Here is a 14,347-nt window from a genome sequence, read left to right as displayed (position 1 = left end):
ATGTCATCAATCAGTTTCTCCTGCTGTCACTTGCGGGCAACAGACATGTAAGTAAGGCATCCAAATCTCCACCTTTCCTGCACAAACCTGTTCAAACCTCATGGCGCTGGTTTGTCCTCAAAGTTTAACTGCACAACCCACATTTCTTGAAATGGTGAAAAAAACACCTGGAAATCACCAGAACAGAAGACAAAAGTGATCGTGGCCAAACCTGCTCAGCACAGCCACAAGCCAAGTGCCACGAGATCAACCTGCACCCTGACACAACTTGCCCAAAACAAGTTTTCTAAGTCCACCACCTTCCTTTGGACAGCCTGCAGCAGCCGCAGGCACCCCAGAGCAATCCCCTGGTGTGCAAGCACCTCTGGCTTTGAGTAGAAGAAGACTCCAAAAGCCTCCAGAGGAGACTGCCACCTCCAGCCTCCCCATGACAAGGTCAGGACACAAGGTGAGGCTTCACAGCACTTCCCACCAGTTCCTAGGAGGTGAAGGGTAAAATCTGGTGCTCTACAAGAAGGCAAAAATCCTGTGTTACCTGGCCTCACATTCAGGAAAATGTGCTCTGATATTTTCTCAACTCCATTGTGCTTGGCCAAGCACTGGTAGCAGCCCTTAAACGACCTCTGTACGTTCTTTATAGTGATGCCTTTCTGGGGATTGGGAATGAACGTCATATTTTTGGGGAGACGTTTTCCATCACATTTTCTCAGCGTGAAATTTGAAACATCTGGATCTGTTAGTGGGCACACCAGCAGGATGTCACTGTCTTCTTTTCCATAGATCAGAGAATCAACAAGGAAGAGCACGTTTGGATCTGTGAAGAAATGCAAAGACCTGTCAGAGAAGCTGACATTGCACAGGGAACTTCTGATGACCCCAACTCTGCAATTGGGCACTTACATCAAAGAAAGTTTTACATTCAGCCAGTAAAACTGAGTATTACCCAATTCATGTTTACCAAGAGACGTTAAATTTTGTCCTAAAAGAGCAGCACAACAGGAGATGTGCAGTAGCATTCAATACCAGACACACTACAGAATCATGTGCACTAAAAATAATCCTACTGCATTTTTATTTGGAGATGGGGATTTTTTTTTTGCCTTGTTTAGCTCCAAAACCTCCACCCTCCACCCCCAACAACAGTAAACAGATTTTCACAGACCATTAAAAGTAATTTGCTTTTAGCTAGTGGCAGGGCTGTAAGGTTTCATGCCCACAGGAGGATTTTGAAGAAATTTATGAGCAAATGGAAGTTGAAAAGCACCTAAATTATGGTTTTCACTTCTGTAAAATACATAATCTAAATGAACACACATTGCTACCAGAGGAAGCACCAAACAACTTCTCTCTCTCTCTCTCCTCCCTGAAAGCAGAAGTTATTTTTAGCCTCCTTAGAAAAAAACTGGGCATACAAACAGCATATCTGATTGAAAAATCATCATGTAATCTTTCACAAGGTACCTTTTCTAAAGCATTTCATCTCAGCCACCACAGCACACAAACATACAGTACTTAAAACACTTTTACAACAAAAGTCGAAGCCCATGATAGGTGATGACCTTGAAATGCTAAGAACCTGGCCATTAATAGCAAACACAAAAATAAAGGATGGTGTGGTGACAAACACTCCGTAGAAGTTTATTTCAGCTCCCATCTGCCCTCCCTACAGAGTAGCATGAATTAGAAATGTAGAAACAGAGGGAAAAGTTTTCTTTCTTTTTTTGAAAACTGCCTTCGTACAACTTGAATGATTAGAGATCAACAAACCATGATTTAACAAAAAAACCTGAGAGAATTTGGTTAAGATGATGGACAATGTGCATTTGGTTTAAGACAAGAAGTACTAGGCTGAAAATGAAGCATGGGACATTTATGTAAGCAATTAGGAAATGCTAAGTCAAAGGGTGCTCATCACTGAACACGAAGTTACTGGCTGGTTTCTAGCTTAGAGTGAGGGTATAGTTTTAACCTCGTTTGATACTGCTACCCAAGAAGCTTCCACAAACTAAAAGCTTTGAAGCATCAGTCTAGACCTAGTGGATGGACACTACTAACAAATGAAAAAGTAAAGCATGCCTGAACAGAACCAAAGTGTGATGTTTTGCACATGGAGATACTTAGACAAACACTATGAGTTGCTGTCACTCCTGAGCTGGAAGAGCACGGACTGGAAGAGCTCATCTAAATGTCCCTGCTGACAGAGACTTAACTGATTGCTTTCCTCTCAGTCCACTTTTTCTCCAATATGGACAGAGCCAAGACATCTTCGCTATGCAGAAAGTATGGCTCCCCAGGAAAAAAAAAAGACATTTTTGAAAACAGAAGAAAGGAACAAAGACCTGTTTCACTAACAGCTGAAACCGCAGGGAAGGCCCTGGCTGGGGTAAGCGGAATAGCTGAGGTGCTCCCCTCCCATCTTCCATCCCCCTCTGGAAGGGAGACCTCAGGGTGAGAATACATGAAAGGATTTGCTGTAGGGAATCCAGGCAGAAACAAGGCTGCTCATGGCCATCTTCTTCCCGTCACGGCTTTCCACCCCAGGTACGTCTTGGGTAGCACTTGCTTTCTGGGCATACCTCAGGTTTCCAACACAAGATGTGTGCTTGCGTCAGAAAAGACATGAGATTAAAATCGAGATTTTTCTCTCTTATGTAGATGTCTGAACTAGCTTGATCTTCACTAAACTTGCTTGGATAGGGACACAAACTGCTTCTATAGACAAAACACAGGCACCTTCTGCCAAAGCAGAAAGGTGAAAGAGGTAAGCGCCTGCAGTCTGCCAACACTGTGTCATCCTTGGTCACAGAAGCATAGAAAATTTGTTTAGTAGATCCAGGTGGATGTAAGAGATAAACAGCTGCCACCATTTTATGTGCCACTTGGGACTGTGCAGGATCAAGGTTCTTGGTCCTGTTCTCTCTTCATTCCCAGCTTTACAAGCAGAAAGCGTGTGGGCTGCTTGTGGCAACCCCACAAGCAGCTGAGCTCATGGTAGCATCTTCAATGTGATGTAAGATGTCATTAAGCCACAGGCTATTGCAAAATGATGGCCCACCTCACAAACATACTTATTTTACTGCCAGGAACTTGTCAAAGCGAAGCTTGCACATTTTTCACACAATTAAGACAAAGAAATTAACATCTGTTGCATGAGGGCCACACAACTTCTCTGATGCTTTGGTAATCATGCTCAGTGGAAGCGTTCCCTGCTATCCTGAGACGAAGGAGTCACGTAATGGAAGGCACAAACAGCTCTGTGATCACAGCTGTCTGGGATAAGTACCATGACCTTCAGGAAAACAGTCATGGTAGATAAAGTCAACAATGTTTGTCACACACAGGTAAAATACATGCCAGATTTCCTTTAGTCATAGTCTCACAGGAACACAGAAGGTCAAGAAAACTCATCCCTGGTAGCTGCATGGCTATTTGGACAACTCAGCAGTGGTTAAAGGAGCACTCTTTAAATTGTGTGGCCACTATGTCAGATATCTTCCCTTGGGAAAATACTCTTCGCTGTGCTGTGCTGTGCTGGTACCTCCCTGTCTTGGAGAACAACCTTGCAGTAATTCTCAAAGGACTGGCAGGGTTCACAGGAGGCTCTTTGAAACAACCCCTGTTGGACAAGGAATCCTGTCTCCAAGAAAGCAGATGTTGTAGGACTTTTTTCCATCAACAGGGAAGAAAGACCACCAGAGCTATGTGAAGAAGCAGCAAAATAACTGTGTCCTGGTTTCGGCTGGTATAGAGTTAATTGTCTTCCTAGTAGCTGGTATAGTGTTATGTTTTGGGTTCAGTATGAGAAGAATGTTGATAACACACTGATGTTTTCAGTTGTTGCTAAGTAGTGTTTACACTAAGTCAAGGATTTTTCAGGTTCTCATGCCCAGCCAGTGAGAAGGCTGGAGGGGCACAAGAAGTTGGGAGGGGACATGGCCAGGACAGCTGACCCAAACTGGCCAAAGGGATATTCCACACCGTGTGACATCATGTCTAGTATATAAACTGGGGGGAGTGGGAGGGATCGCTGCTCAGGGAACTAACTGGGTGTTGGTCGGTGGGTGGTGAGCAATTGCATTGTGCATCACTTGTATATTCCAATCCTTTTATTATTATTATTGTCATTTTATTATTGTTATTATTATAATTATTATTTTCTTCCCTTCTGTTCTATTAAACTGTTCTTATCTCAACCCAAGAGTTTTACTTTTTTTCGATTCTTGCCCCCATCCCACTGTGGGGGGGGGGAGTGAGTGAGCGGCTGCGTGGTGCTTAGCTGCTGGCTGGGGTCAAACCACGACAAACTGTCTTCCTTGGAAAGGAAAAGGGAATGCCAGGCATGGTAAACCGTCAGCTTGAGGGCAGCTGATGAACCCATAGATCAGGAGCCAACAAAAGAGAAGAAATCTGCACAAAGAAGAAGGGTAATAAAGGACTGTGAAGATGTGTCAGAGCAGAGGCATTTTTTTCCCATCTGAGACATTTCTGATCAGTCACAGGTAGATCAGGAACTGGAGGCATAGGAATCATTGCTGCCTGCTGGCTTAAGCCTGAGAGTGCAGCCTCGAAAAGCCAAATCCTTTAGCTAACTGCCTCAATAAATCAAGAGCTTGGGGCCAAACCTTACATGACTCCATACTGATGGATGGCATGGAATTAAAAAGACATTTCTACATACTGCTTGCTTCCTCACAGTACAACTGACTCATACAACTGATTCAGGTCACTTGGCTAGCTTCTAGAAAGAGAGCTCAGGTATATTTCACCACAAAACAACAGGGATGTAAAGAGAAACTCATCCAGAAGTTTGCTCTGGTGACAAAGGCTATTGCAAGCAAAGCTGGGAGTGAGTTTTCTTTCTAATGGACAGGGAATATTTCTTCTATCAGACTGTGTTCTCCCTCTGTACCTCAAATTCATTCCCTTCTCCACCATTTACTGTCCTATTATTTTGGGTGTGGGAAACTGGGGGGAGAAGCAAAAATAATGCCTTCATTGATATTTACCTTTAACAAAAACATAAAAAGAGGTGACAGTACTCCCGTTGCTTTTGCATATGTATCTGCCTATGTCTCTGACTGTTGCATTTTTGGTGTACCACTCTTTCTCATTGGAACTCCTTGCTTTTGCTGATGGGTCCGAGTTCTGGAAATTCCAAGTCACAGGTCCATCCTCATTGCACCTCAGCCTTAATTCCTGCCCTTTATTCACAACCAGTGAAGATTCTTCACGGGGCAGTGAACCACCTGGAAAAAAAAAAAGCACAAAATACAATGCCTGTGAATAGAACTCTCTTTTTTCCTGCAGCAAAATTGTTATTTATAGTTGTATATATGCAGTTAATATTTTGGGAGTTATTTCTTAAAAATACAAAGCTGCAATGGCATTGTGCAATTCTACAGACACCTTTTGGCCTGTAAGACCTTCAGCACACAGAGCAAATAACCACTGCAGATGGAAACTGGTCTTTAAAAAACCACTTGAAACTAGTTTCACATGCACCAGTTTCTGCAATGGTTTGGCTTTTGAATGGGAACAGACCCAAGCTATTTAAAAATTAAATTCAAGAACATATGAGCCTGATTCTACATGGCAGCACTTTTAATCATTCTTTGTCATTTACTCAGTATGTTGCCAAGAACTAAACTTTCCTTGCTCAACAGTTATCTTTTTTTAACTGCTCCCTCATGTATTCAGAAGCTCCACTCACACTCTTAGATTAGAAATGTCCAGTTTAATGAAGGCATCAGCACATGCTTTCCGTACTTGCTTATTTCTTTAGTTGAAGTGCTAATTTGTCATTTCTTACCTCCAAAAAATTTCATGGAAAACGTTCTTCAAGCTTCCATCCCAACGCTACCTAATTAGTTTCACTGAGGCACCAACCTCCCAGTCACCAAAGCTGCTCTAAATGACCTCTCAGCCTCTTTTTCACTGAACATGCTATAACACAACTTTTTAAAAGTTCTCAGAAACTAAAGATGTGTAAAATTAGCAGCTTCAAATTGTAATTCCCAACCGCTTCCCAACTTACACTGTGTACTTGGAGAAAGAAGCACATTCAGGCTTCTCTGGCTCCACTGTTAAGGTAAGTCAAGCAAGGGGTTGCTGAGTTAGCATACCCCTGATGTGAACATCTTAGTGAACCTACAAAATGGAGTTCATAGCTGGAAAAGCAGATAAATTCTTACTACTGTGGACCTACTTGAACATCAAAAGAACATACACAAATATTGAGGTCGTCTTGCAGGAATAAACCCTTCCCCTTTCAGAGTAGCTCTTTAGTCCTGCAAGCAATCCTTAGCTTACAATAGCTATGCTGTTAGCTAATGTCCCTCTCATGTGAAGAACAGTTGTACAAGATTGTACAACATCCATATGTAGTAGCAGAGTCATGCCACTGAAAATACTACTTGCATTCAAAAACACACTCTGCAGCTCCGCTCAGAGGCTGAATTTCCCTACCCACACAGATAACAACAGACGTTCAAGCAAAACAATCGGATAATTAGTTGGGATGTGGTTATATAGTCCAGACTTAAATCACTCATCTCACAGCTTTAGTTGTTCTTAAGGTATATACTGGATTAAGACCAGGTCAGGTAACTGCTCCTCTTCCTGACAAATCCACCACAGAGCAGGAAGCAAAGGACAGTCAGACCACCTGCAGAGTCTAATTACTTGGTTTGTGGTCTGGGTTTTGGAGGGAGCCCTTGTTCTCGCCCCATCTCCCTCGGATTAAAATTTATCAGTGCTAACCCGACAGGCAGTCATTTTTCCAGCACCACCAGAAATTTTCCACATGAGGTCCACTAACCCTGCATATATGCTTCCATAACTGAACCATAAACAACCATCCTAGAAATAATAATTGCCAGAAAAAGGCAGAAAAAACCCCCACGTTTAATTTCAAATCTGCTACCTCAAAGTGCAGGTGTAAGCCTGAGCTGTGATACAGCAGCTCAAAGAAGGACAATGAAAGTCCAAGGCCTGAGGAGCGCAGGTCCCAGCCAGCAGTGGCTCAGCACGTAGGAGAGCTGGAAAAACCCTTTGCCCTGGACATAGAGGCACCTAAGAGCAGGGTAGAGGCAAGGAGACCTCTGATTTGCAAACCCCTCAGATCAGAGCCAGCAACTTTTGGCACCTGAGAAGGCAGAGGGCAAAGACCTCTGAGAAGGTCTCATGAAAGATCATGCAGGTCCTTCATGGGATGTCTTTGGAGGACTTCTCTGCTGCTTCCCACAGACCACAGGGTACTTCGAACAACAAATGACACGAGCTGCATAAATAGCAAAAGTGCAGTGTGGTATACCCACACTGGCACTAGGTCCTCAAGCGAGTCAGGAAGGCTGGGAAAGGAGAAGTTCAGGACATCGTTCGCTGGCATCAGTCCCTGCCTTCAGCCAGCAAGGTCTCAGCCTGGGCCCCGCCAGGGGAGGCATGCGTGTGGCCGGGCTGGGACAGCCCCCGCTGCCCACCCCGTGCCCCGCCACCGAGGAGCACGGCACCGGGCAGGTCACACAGCCCCAGCCCCGGAGCAAACACCAACGCGTCCCCTCATCACGCCACGGGGCAGCCCTCCCTCACCAGCACGAGGGGGGCTGCCGGCGGCGGCCTGGCCTCGGCTCCCAACGCCTGGCACAAAACAGGCGGCGGGGGGGACGCGCGCCGGCCCGAGCCGTGCACCCCCTTCTCCAGCAGCAGCCTCGGCGGCACCGCTGCGATGGCACCGCTGGCGGCTGGCTGCCTCTGAAAGCACAAAGCCAACCCACGCAGCCCCCACCCGCCGCTCTCCCTTCGACAACAAAAAAGCCCCATGGGACGCCTCGGCCGCGCGGACAGAAATGCCGCGGCCGCCAACACAAACTCCGGGCGCGCGGTCTCACGCGTGCGCACGGACGGGGGATGCTCCCTCGCCAGACCTCACCGCAGCCTTCGCGCTGCGCACACGCCTGAGCGGAGACATGCTCCCAGCTGCAGCCAGGGGTTACTTCGTTCAAAGAGACCCACAGCTACGTGGGGAACAAACTCACTTACTCGCCCCTCAGGAAGCGCTGAGACAGCCCGGCTTGCTGAACCGCTCCCTCCGCTTCTCTCCCGGGTATTCATGCAGCGGATGAACGACACGCGGGGTAACCCTAGGCTCCGAACTGCCCAGACAAAATCAGCCCGTAATGTCCTGCACACCCAGCCATCGGGCTTCTCCTCCTTCCCAAACCCACTTAACCACCCAACCCTAGGGCACAAGGGCGCGTGAAGGTCAAAGGTAGGGGGCCATCAACAGGTTTCCAGAGCTAAGGGACACATTGGAGGTAGCAGTGCATAGATTAATGTCATAACTGACCTACTCCATGAGTGCGGGTCTGTCAACCCATACACACTGCTGTGATGTGTGCAAATGCTGACAGGTTCTGCAGCAACAAACCCTTCCCCTTCTGAAGGCTGGCTCTTTAGTCCTACAAATAACCATCGCCCCATGCCCCTCTAATGCATAGCACAGTATTGCACAGTTGGACTAGATGTATAATAGCCATGCCTGAGCCAGGGATGAACATTTCTCAAAAACGAATACCACTTGCATGCAAAAACACACTCTGCTGCTCCATTCAGAGGCTGAATTTCCCTACCCACACAGATAACAACAGACGTTCAAGCAAAACAATCGGATAATTAGTTGGGGTGAGGTCATATAGTCCAGACTTAATTCACTCATCTCACAGCTTTAGTTGTTCTTAAGGTATATACTGGATTAAGACCAGGTCAGGTAACTGCTCCTCTTCCTGACAAATCTACCACAGAGTAGGAAGCAAAGGACAGTCAGACCACCTGCAAAGTTTAATTACTTGGTTTGTGGTCTGGGTTCTGGAGGGAGCCCTCATTCTCTCCCCATCTCCCTTGGATGAAGATTTATTTATCAGTGCTAACCCCAACAGACAGTCCACCAGCACCTGTTTTTCCAGCACCACCAGGAATTTTCCACATGAGGTCCACTAATCCTCTAAACAAACTCACATGACTGAACATATAAACAAGCATCCCAGAAATAATTGCCAGAAAGATTAAGAAAAACAGAATTCCATATTTTTATGCAACGTTTGTGACTTTTACCTACTCGTTCCCCTAGCACTCATCCTACCCATTCAGGCTAGGAGTTCAAAATTTTTCAACACCTATTATCAGGATTATCTAGCAAGTTGTTGGAAAGTTTTTAAAGGTGGTAAACAACAGAGCAGAGCATGGCTCCATCCAGAGGTACAAGAAATACATTATGTACCAGAGGTGGGGAAAGAAAGGCGAAGAGAGAACAAGCACACTGTGGCACTCCACGATATTCCAGTTGAAGCCATCACTCATATTTCAAGACAATGCTGCTACGGTCCCTTTTACGCAGCCTACAAATTCTCAGCAACACAGTGTACAAGTTGAATTAATGCCTCGTGCAAAGGATTCCCACAATGTAAAGGGGGTTTTTGTTCCCTTCTGAAAATAATGTATCTTCAAGGAAAGTATGGCAGTGTAAGGACAACAGGTTGTAAACGCAAGGACTATCAGATGTGCTTGGTATTATGCACCTAAATATCGCCTGTCTTTAAAAAAGAAGAATTAAAATGGTGCTTAGAAAGATGGGAATGACTTTGTATCTTCTTTTTGGAGGAATAATTAAGTAACAGAAATCTGAGCGTTTAACCAACAACTTGTAATCCAGTGTACTAATCCCCACAGCACGTGTCCATCTGCTATCTCTTGATCTTTCCTCAGACTGCTAAAGCCTCACATCTGAGACTGCTCCATTTGTGCCGCACCTGAGGCACGACGGGGTTCTCCCAGGCCCACTGTTGCTCTTGCGCACTCCAGTAACACCAATCATAAGCATGTAACCATAACCACGACACTGACACTAATAATTCGGGAATCAGTTGTGCTGGCAGATAATACGCCAGGGATCGTAAGAGATCTCCAAGTGCCAAACCCCATGGGATACAGCGTCTGCTGTCTCCTCCCAGGGCTCCATGTTCACCCCAGGCAGGACCATGACTGTACCATTCACCAGTGAGACTGTAAACTCTCTGAGCGACAGGATGGAGGAACCCGTCATTATGTCTCCACTGAAGATTTCCAGGTGTGGGTGTGTACCCTTATTCTATTATCTGACCCACACCTGGGCATGCCCCCCCCGCCCTCTACCTCCTTCCACCTTGGAAAAGGAGGTGGACCACTACTTCAATATCAGGTTGAGTGTCCCCACCTCAGTGAAGCCCACCTGACCACAGGGAACCCACAGGAGAAGGGGAAGAGAGGAAACCCATCCTCTGCCCCTGTGGCTCCTGCGGGTGAGTGGGGCAGATGCTCCCAGTGTCGGCCACAGACTGTGGATCCCACTGCGAAACATCCAACACTCCCCATACACTGCATAGCCAGAGTACCACAATGGGGTTCTGGATGACCCTCTACAGTTGTCCTCAAGGGCAACTAGCAGGTAGTTATTACATGCTAACAAAATATGTTGATAATGGCAAATATTTAATGAATAACAATGAAAAAAAAACCGTTAAAATAAATGGCAAAGCTCAGAGTTGGACAGCCCAAGATCCATTTTGGATGTTCTAAATTTGTATCCCATAGCCGAAAAGACTCACTTCCACTACCCTAGCATCTCCTTGTAATATAACAAATTTGAGTTAAAAACTACAACGCCGGGATCACTTCTGAACAAGGCTGTGTAACTGAAAAAAGAAGCAGAATATATGAATATATTACAAGCAGCTTCCTAAGACCTAAAAATGAAGGGAGAGGGAGGAAAGAGGGGGAGTACAGCAGTTGTGACTTCTGCATGCAGAATGAACATCTGGAAAACAGGGCTGGAGGAATTAGAAAATAAAACAGCTCTAGATAATACTGATAGGAAATGCAGGTCAAATTTCAGGGATATGATTAAGGACAGCAGAATGTTCCTGTAACAATTAAGGGATGTGCAAACAAAAAAAGCTTTGGCTAAGGAGTGCACCATCCTGGGAAAAAAAATACGGTTTATGCCGGAGCTTCTCAGCCTCAGCCACAACACTGCTGTAGCACGGAAAAGCACATCAGGTGCAAGTCCACATCACGCTCACAAGCAACTGGAAACCATCTCCAGCTGCCAAGCAAACAAAGGACGTGGGACTGCTATGGAATAAGATGAAGAGTCAAGCGCTGTGGATCTTATTCCCAGCTCTGCCACAGATTTCCTGCAGAACCTTAAGCCAACAGGTTAGTCCCTCTGTGGCCATTTCCTCTTTCAATAATTATCTAAACATTAAAAGGAACAAGAAGTTTGTGGCAGCTCTATAACACAACAGATTGCTTTCAGAGAAAACAAAACAAAACAAAACAAAACAACCCTGTGCCTTATTCCACCCCCTTCCACGTTAAACTTGTCTCAAACATCTCCCAAGACAGGGGCACAGCGCAGCTTCACAGTACAGCCACAACCTGCTCATATCTAGTACTAGCCTTTCTGCCAAGCCCAAGGGACTGGCAGCGACCTGCCAGCAGGTTCACTGCTACCCAGCAAGAGCAAATCCCTATCCCTACCTGTCCCAGCGCTGGGACACACTTGTAAGGGCACGGCAGGCTCTTCTGAGCATCTGCCTCTTCCCCTTGTGGTTGTCCATAACCTTCATAGCCAGCAGCAGTCCCCACGTAAGCTGTACACACACTGCGCAACGAAAACAATGACCTGACCATGACCTGATCCTGACCATGATTTCTAAACCAGTTAACGTTTTTTCTATGACAAATGCACCGAGGAGCTAAACTTCAAGGGTCAAAATGTCCGCGACTTTCACGTAAGACTGTGGTGATTGGATACAATTAGAGAGACTGTTTTCTTTTCAGTGCCTATTCATTCTGGGCACTGGGTTCATGTCAAGGGCTGTCACACAGACCTCACTCACCACATTTTTCAGTTTCTCATCTACACCAATGTAAGAGAGCAGAAACAAGAGATAGCTTTATCAGTTAAAGTAGTGGCACTGCTGTAGACGCAATGGTCCAGGGATATCAGCAAGACATGGCCTGCAGGGAGGTAATATCCTCTTTCAGCATACCCAGCACTGCTGGAAAAATGAGTATGTTTTCAGAAACTCAAGTCTCCTGCAGATCTGAAAGAAAAGCAGAAGCAAAAACATCTCTTTTACACAAGTGCAGAAGTCCTAGCCAGAAGCCTGCCCGGTCTTCTTTACAGTATTAGTTGGTCTAACTGAAGAGTATCACCTTTCCAAGTCTGTCTCTTGTTTGTTAAAGCCACTATGACACTTGACATATGCTATGATGGAGATTAATTTAAGACCTTTTCAATTATACTTTCTTTGTCCTACCATTTCATGGCCCAAGGCAACAAATATAGTGTCGAATTCGCATGTTAATCACGCTGAAACAACTTTAATTTACTGTGATGTACAAAATCTCCCAGATTTTTCAAAGGAAAGATGCTATCATATGCTTACTTGTTTTGTTCCACTTCACTAAACAGACACTCTCCCTTATGCTAGATGAAAAGTTTAGCAATGGCAAATGTCAATTTTAAATGATTTGATCTGAAAGCTACATCAGATCCCATTTCAGCTAGGCTGCAGGGGAAAAGAAGGCTAGCAGTATAGCCTCTTACTTCGCAAAAGAAACCATCCATGCCAACACCCATGCTAGTGTCTTCCTCAAAGACACAGACCAAAAAAGGCCAAAGACGTGATTGTCCCCTGCAAGTGTCATGGACTCTCGGCATATTTGAATGCCACAAATCCTTGCTGATAGAAACGTTGACTGGCTCCTCTGCCCCAGCTCCATCTTGGACACTGAAAAATAACTGTCACTGGGCATGTATTACAGGGTCTAGACTGATTAGGCTTCCCTGCAGAACAAAGTGGTTTGTTTCTAACCCATCTAACAGAGTCAGTGCTATCTGCTGACCAACAGACTCTTCAACGCTGTGTGTTTCCCAAGCAGAAATGCAGAGCTCCTATGCTTGCGCTTGCTCTGAAGTTTTGGATCCTCAGAGGCTGTACGTTAGTAAGCATAAAACCAGAGGAGAGGATTAGTGGGGGCTTTGACATTTACCCAGCTGCATGAGGGCAACCACTGTCTTGTCACCCAGCCTTCCCCCACGCCGTAGACCCTTCAGCCTGAACGGGAAGGGGGCAGAGGAAGGGCACTGTGGAGGGCAGAAGGCGGGCGCTCACCAGCCCGGCACTCAAAGGCACAGCCAAACCAACTCCATCTGCAGGCACCATAAAGGAGAAATGGGTAACCCCCAACACAAAGAGCAAGCGTAGAGCCAGCCAGCCGATTCCCACCCACGGCAAACCCAAGAGAGGAAGCAGAAGGAGGCTGGAACACAGGTTGTCTTTATCATCTGTGGAGGCATGAGTGTGGGGAACCACAGAGGCAGGTGGACCTTGACTGTGGCTGTGAGACACCCCCCTTTGCAGTGATGCCCCACGGGAAGCTTTCAGCTCCACGGTTTGGGATTGCTCCTACATGGACCTGCCTCACTAAACACCTCAGGTCCTGGGAGGGCACTCCACGTGACAAGTAAAAGGCACTTGGTGCTTACCCCTTGCAGAGAAAACAGCTCAGGTGACTGAGGAGACACCCAGCTACACCTGAAGAGAGGTTACGCACCCCTCTGAATGAGATGCGGTTAATCAGAAACAGCCAGCATCAGAGGCAGGTGGCAAGAAGACAAATCCAGCCAGCTCTCTAGCCCCCGCACATCCCACTCTCCAAGAGAGACATTCACAGGATCTTCAGGCAGGACAAATGTGAGCACCTGGGCTGAACTCCTGCTTGTGGGTGGAAGCCAGCAGATGCTCCTGCAGAGGGTCTTGTCGCAGCAATTAGCAATGTCGCTCATCATCCTTTGCTTCCTTATTTCAGAAGCAGGCTTAGCAGAGCAGATTCTGCGCCTGCCCTCCAAAACAAACATGTGAGAGCTGCCCCATACGTGCAAGCGCAACACTCCCTCAAGGCAGGGGGCTGGGGGAAGTAACTGCACCTTCCAGAGACAGAGGTACACCTTCCTCTTCCCCCAGCCGCTTTGTTTTCCTTTGCTGGGGTGAGGAAACTCCAGCCATGTAAACAGGCCGCTTTTCCTGCCTACCAAGCGGCTTGCCCTTTCTGACTGGCATGCCTCACTCTGCTAATACAGCTGAAACAGGCATTTGTCAAAGGCAGACATGTAGCTGAATATAATTCTACTTTAGCACACATACTAAATGGCCACAGCAGGACCAAATGCCATGCTTCTTTCCATGGCTGGGTATGATACCTTTCAGAATCCTCTTCTTCTGGGAAATCATGGCTTTGGGGCTTT

General features: G+C 46.2%; 1 protein-coding gene across 1 annotated transcript in view; it reads right to left on the bottom strand.

Annotated features, from left to right (window-relative positions):
• KIT (KIT proto-oncogene, receptor tyrosine kinase) overlaps positions 1-14,347 on the bottom strand; it is a 59,713-nt gene that overhangs the window by 35,553 nt on the left and 9,813 nt on the right. Inside the window, exons 2-3 of the mRNA XM_030023439.1 lie at positions 5,007-5,246; positions 536-814 (exon numbers count right to left, since the gene is read on the bottom strand). Coding sequence (XP_029879299.1) covers positions 536-814; positions 5,007-5,246 — 519 coding nt within the window. The remainder of the gene's footprint in view (positions 1-535; positions 815-5,006; positions 5,247-14,347) is intronic.

The sequence above is a fragment of the Aquila chrysaetos genome, chromosome 1 (genome assembly GCF_900496995.4).
Source record: "Aquila chrysaetos chrysaetos chromosome 1, bAquChr1.4, whole genome shotgun sequence".
Classification (NCBI taxonomy): Eukaryota; Metazoa; Chordata; class Aves; order Accipitriformes; family Accipitridae; genus Aquila; species Aquila chrysaetos.
This window is presented reverse-complemented; position numbering and strand designations above follow the sequence as displayed.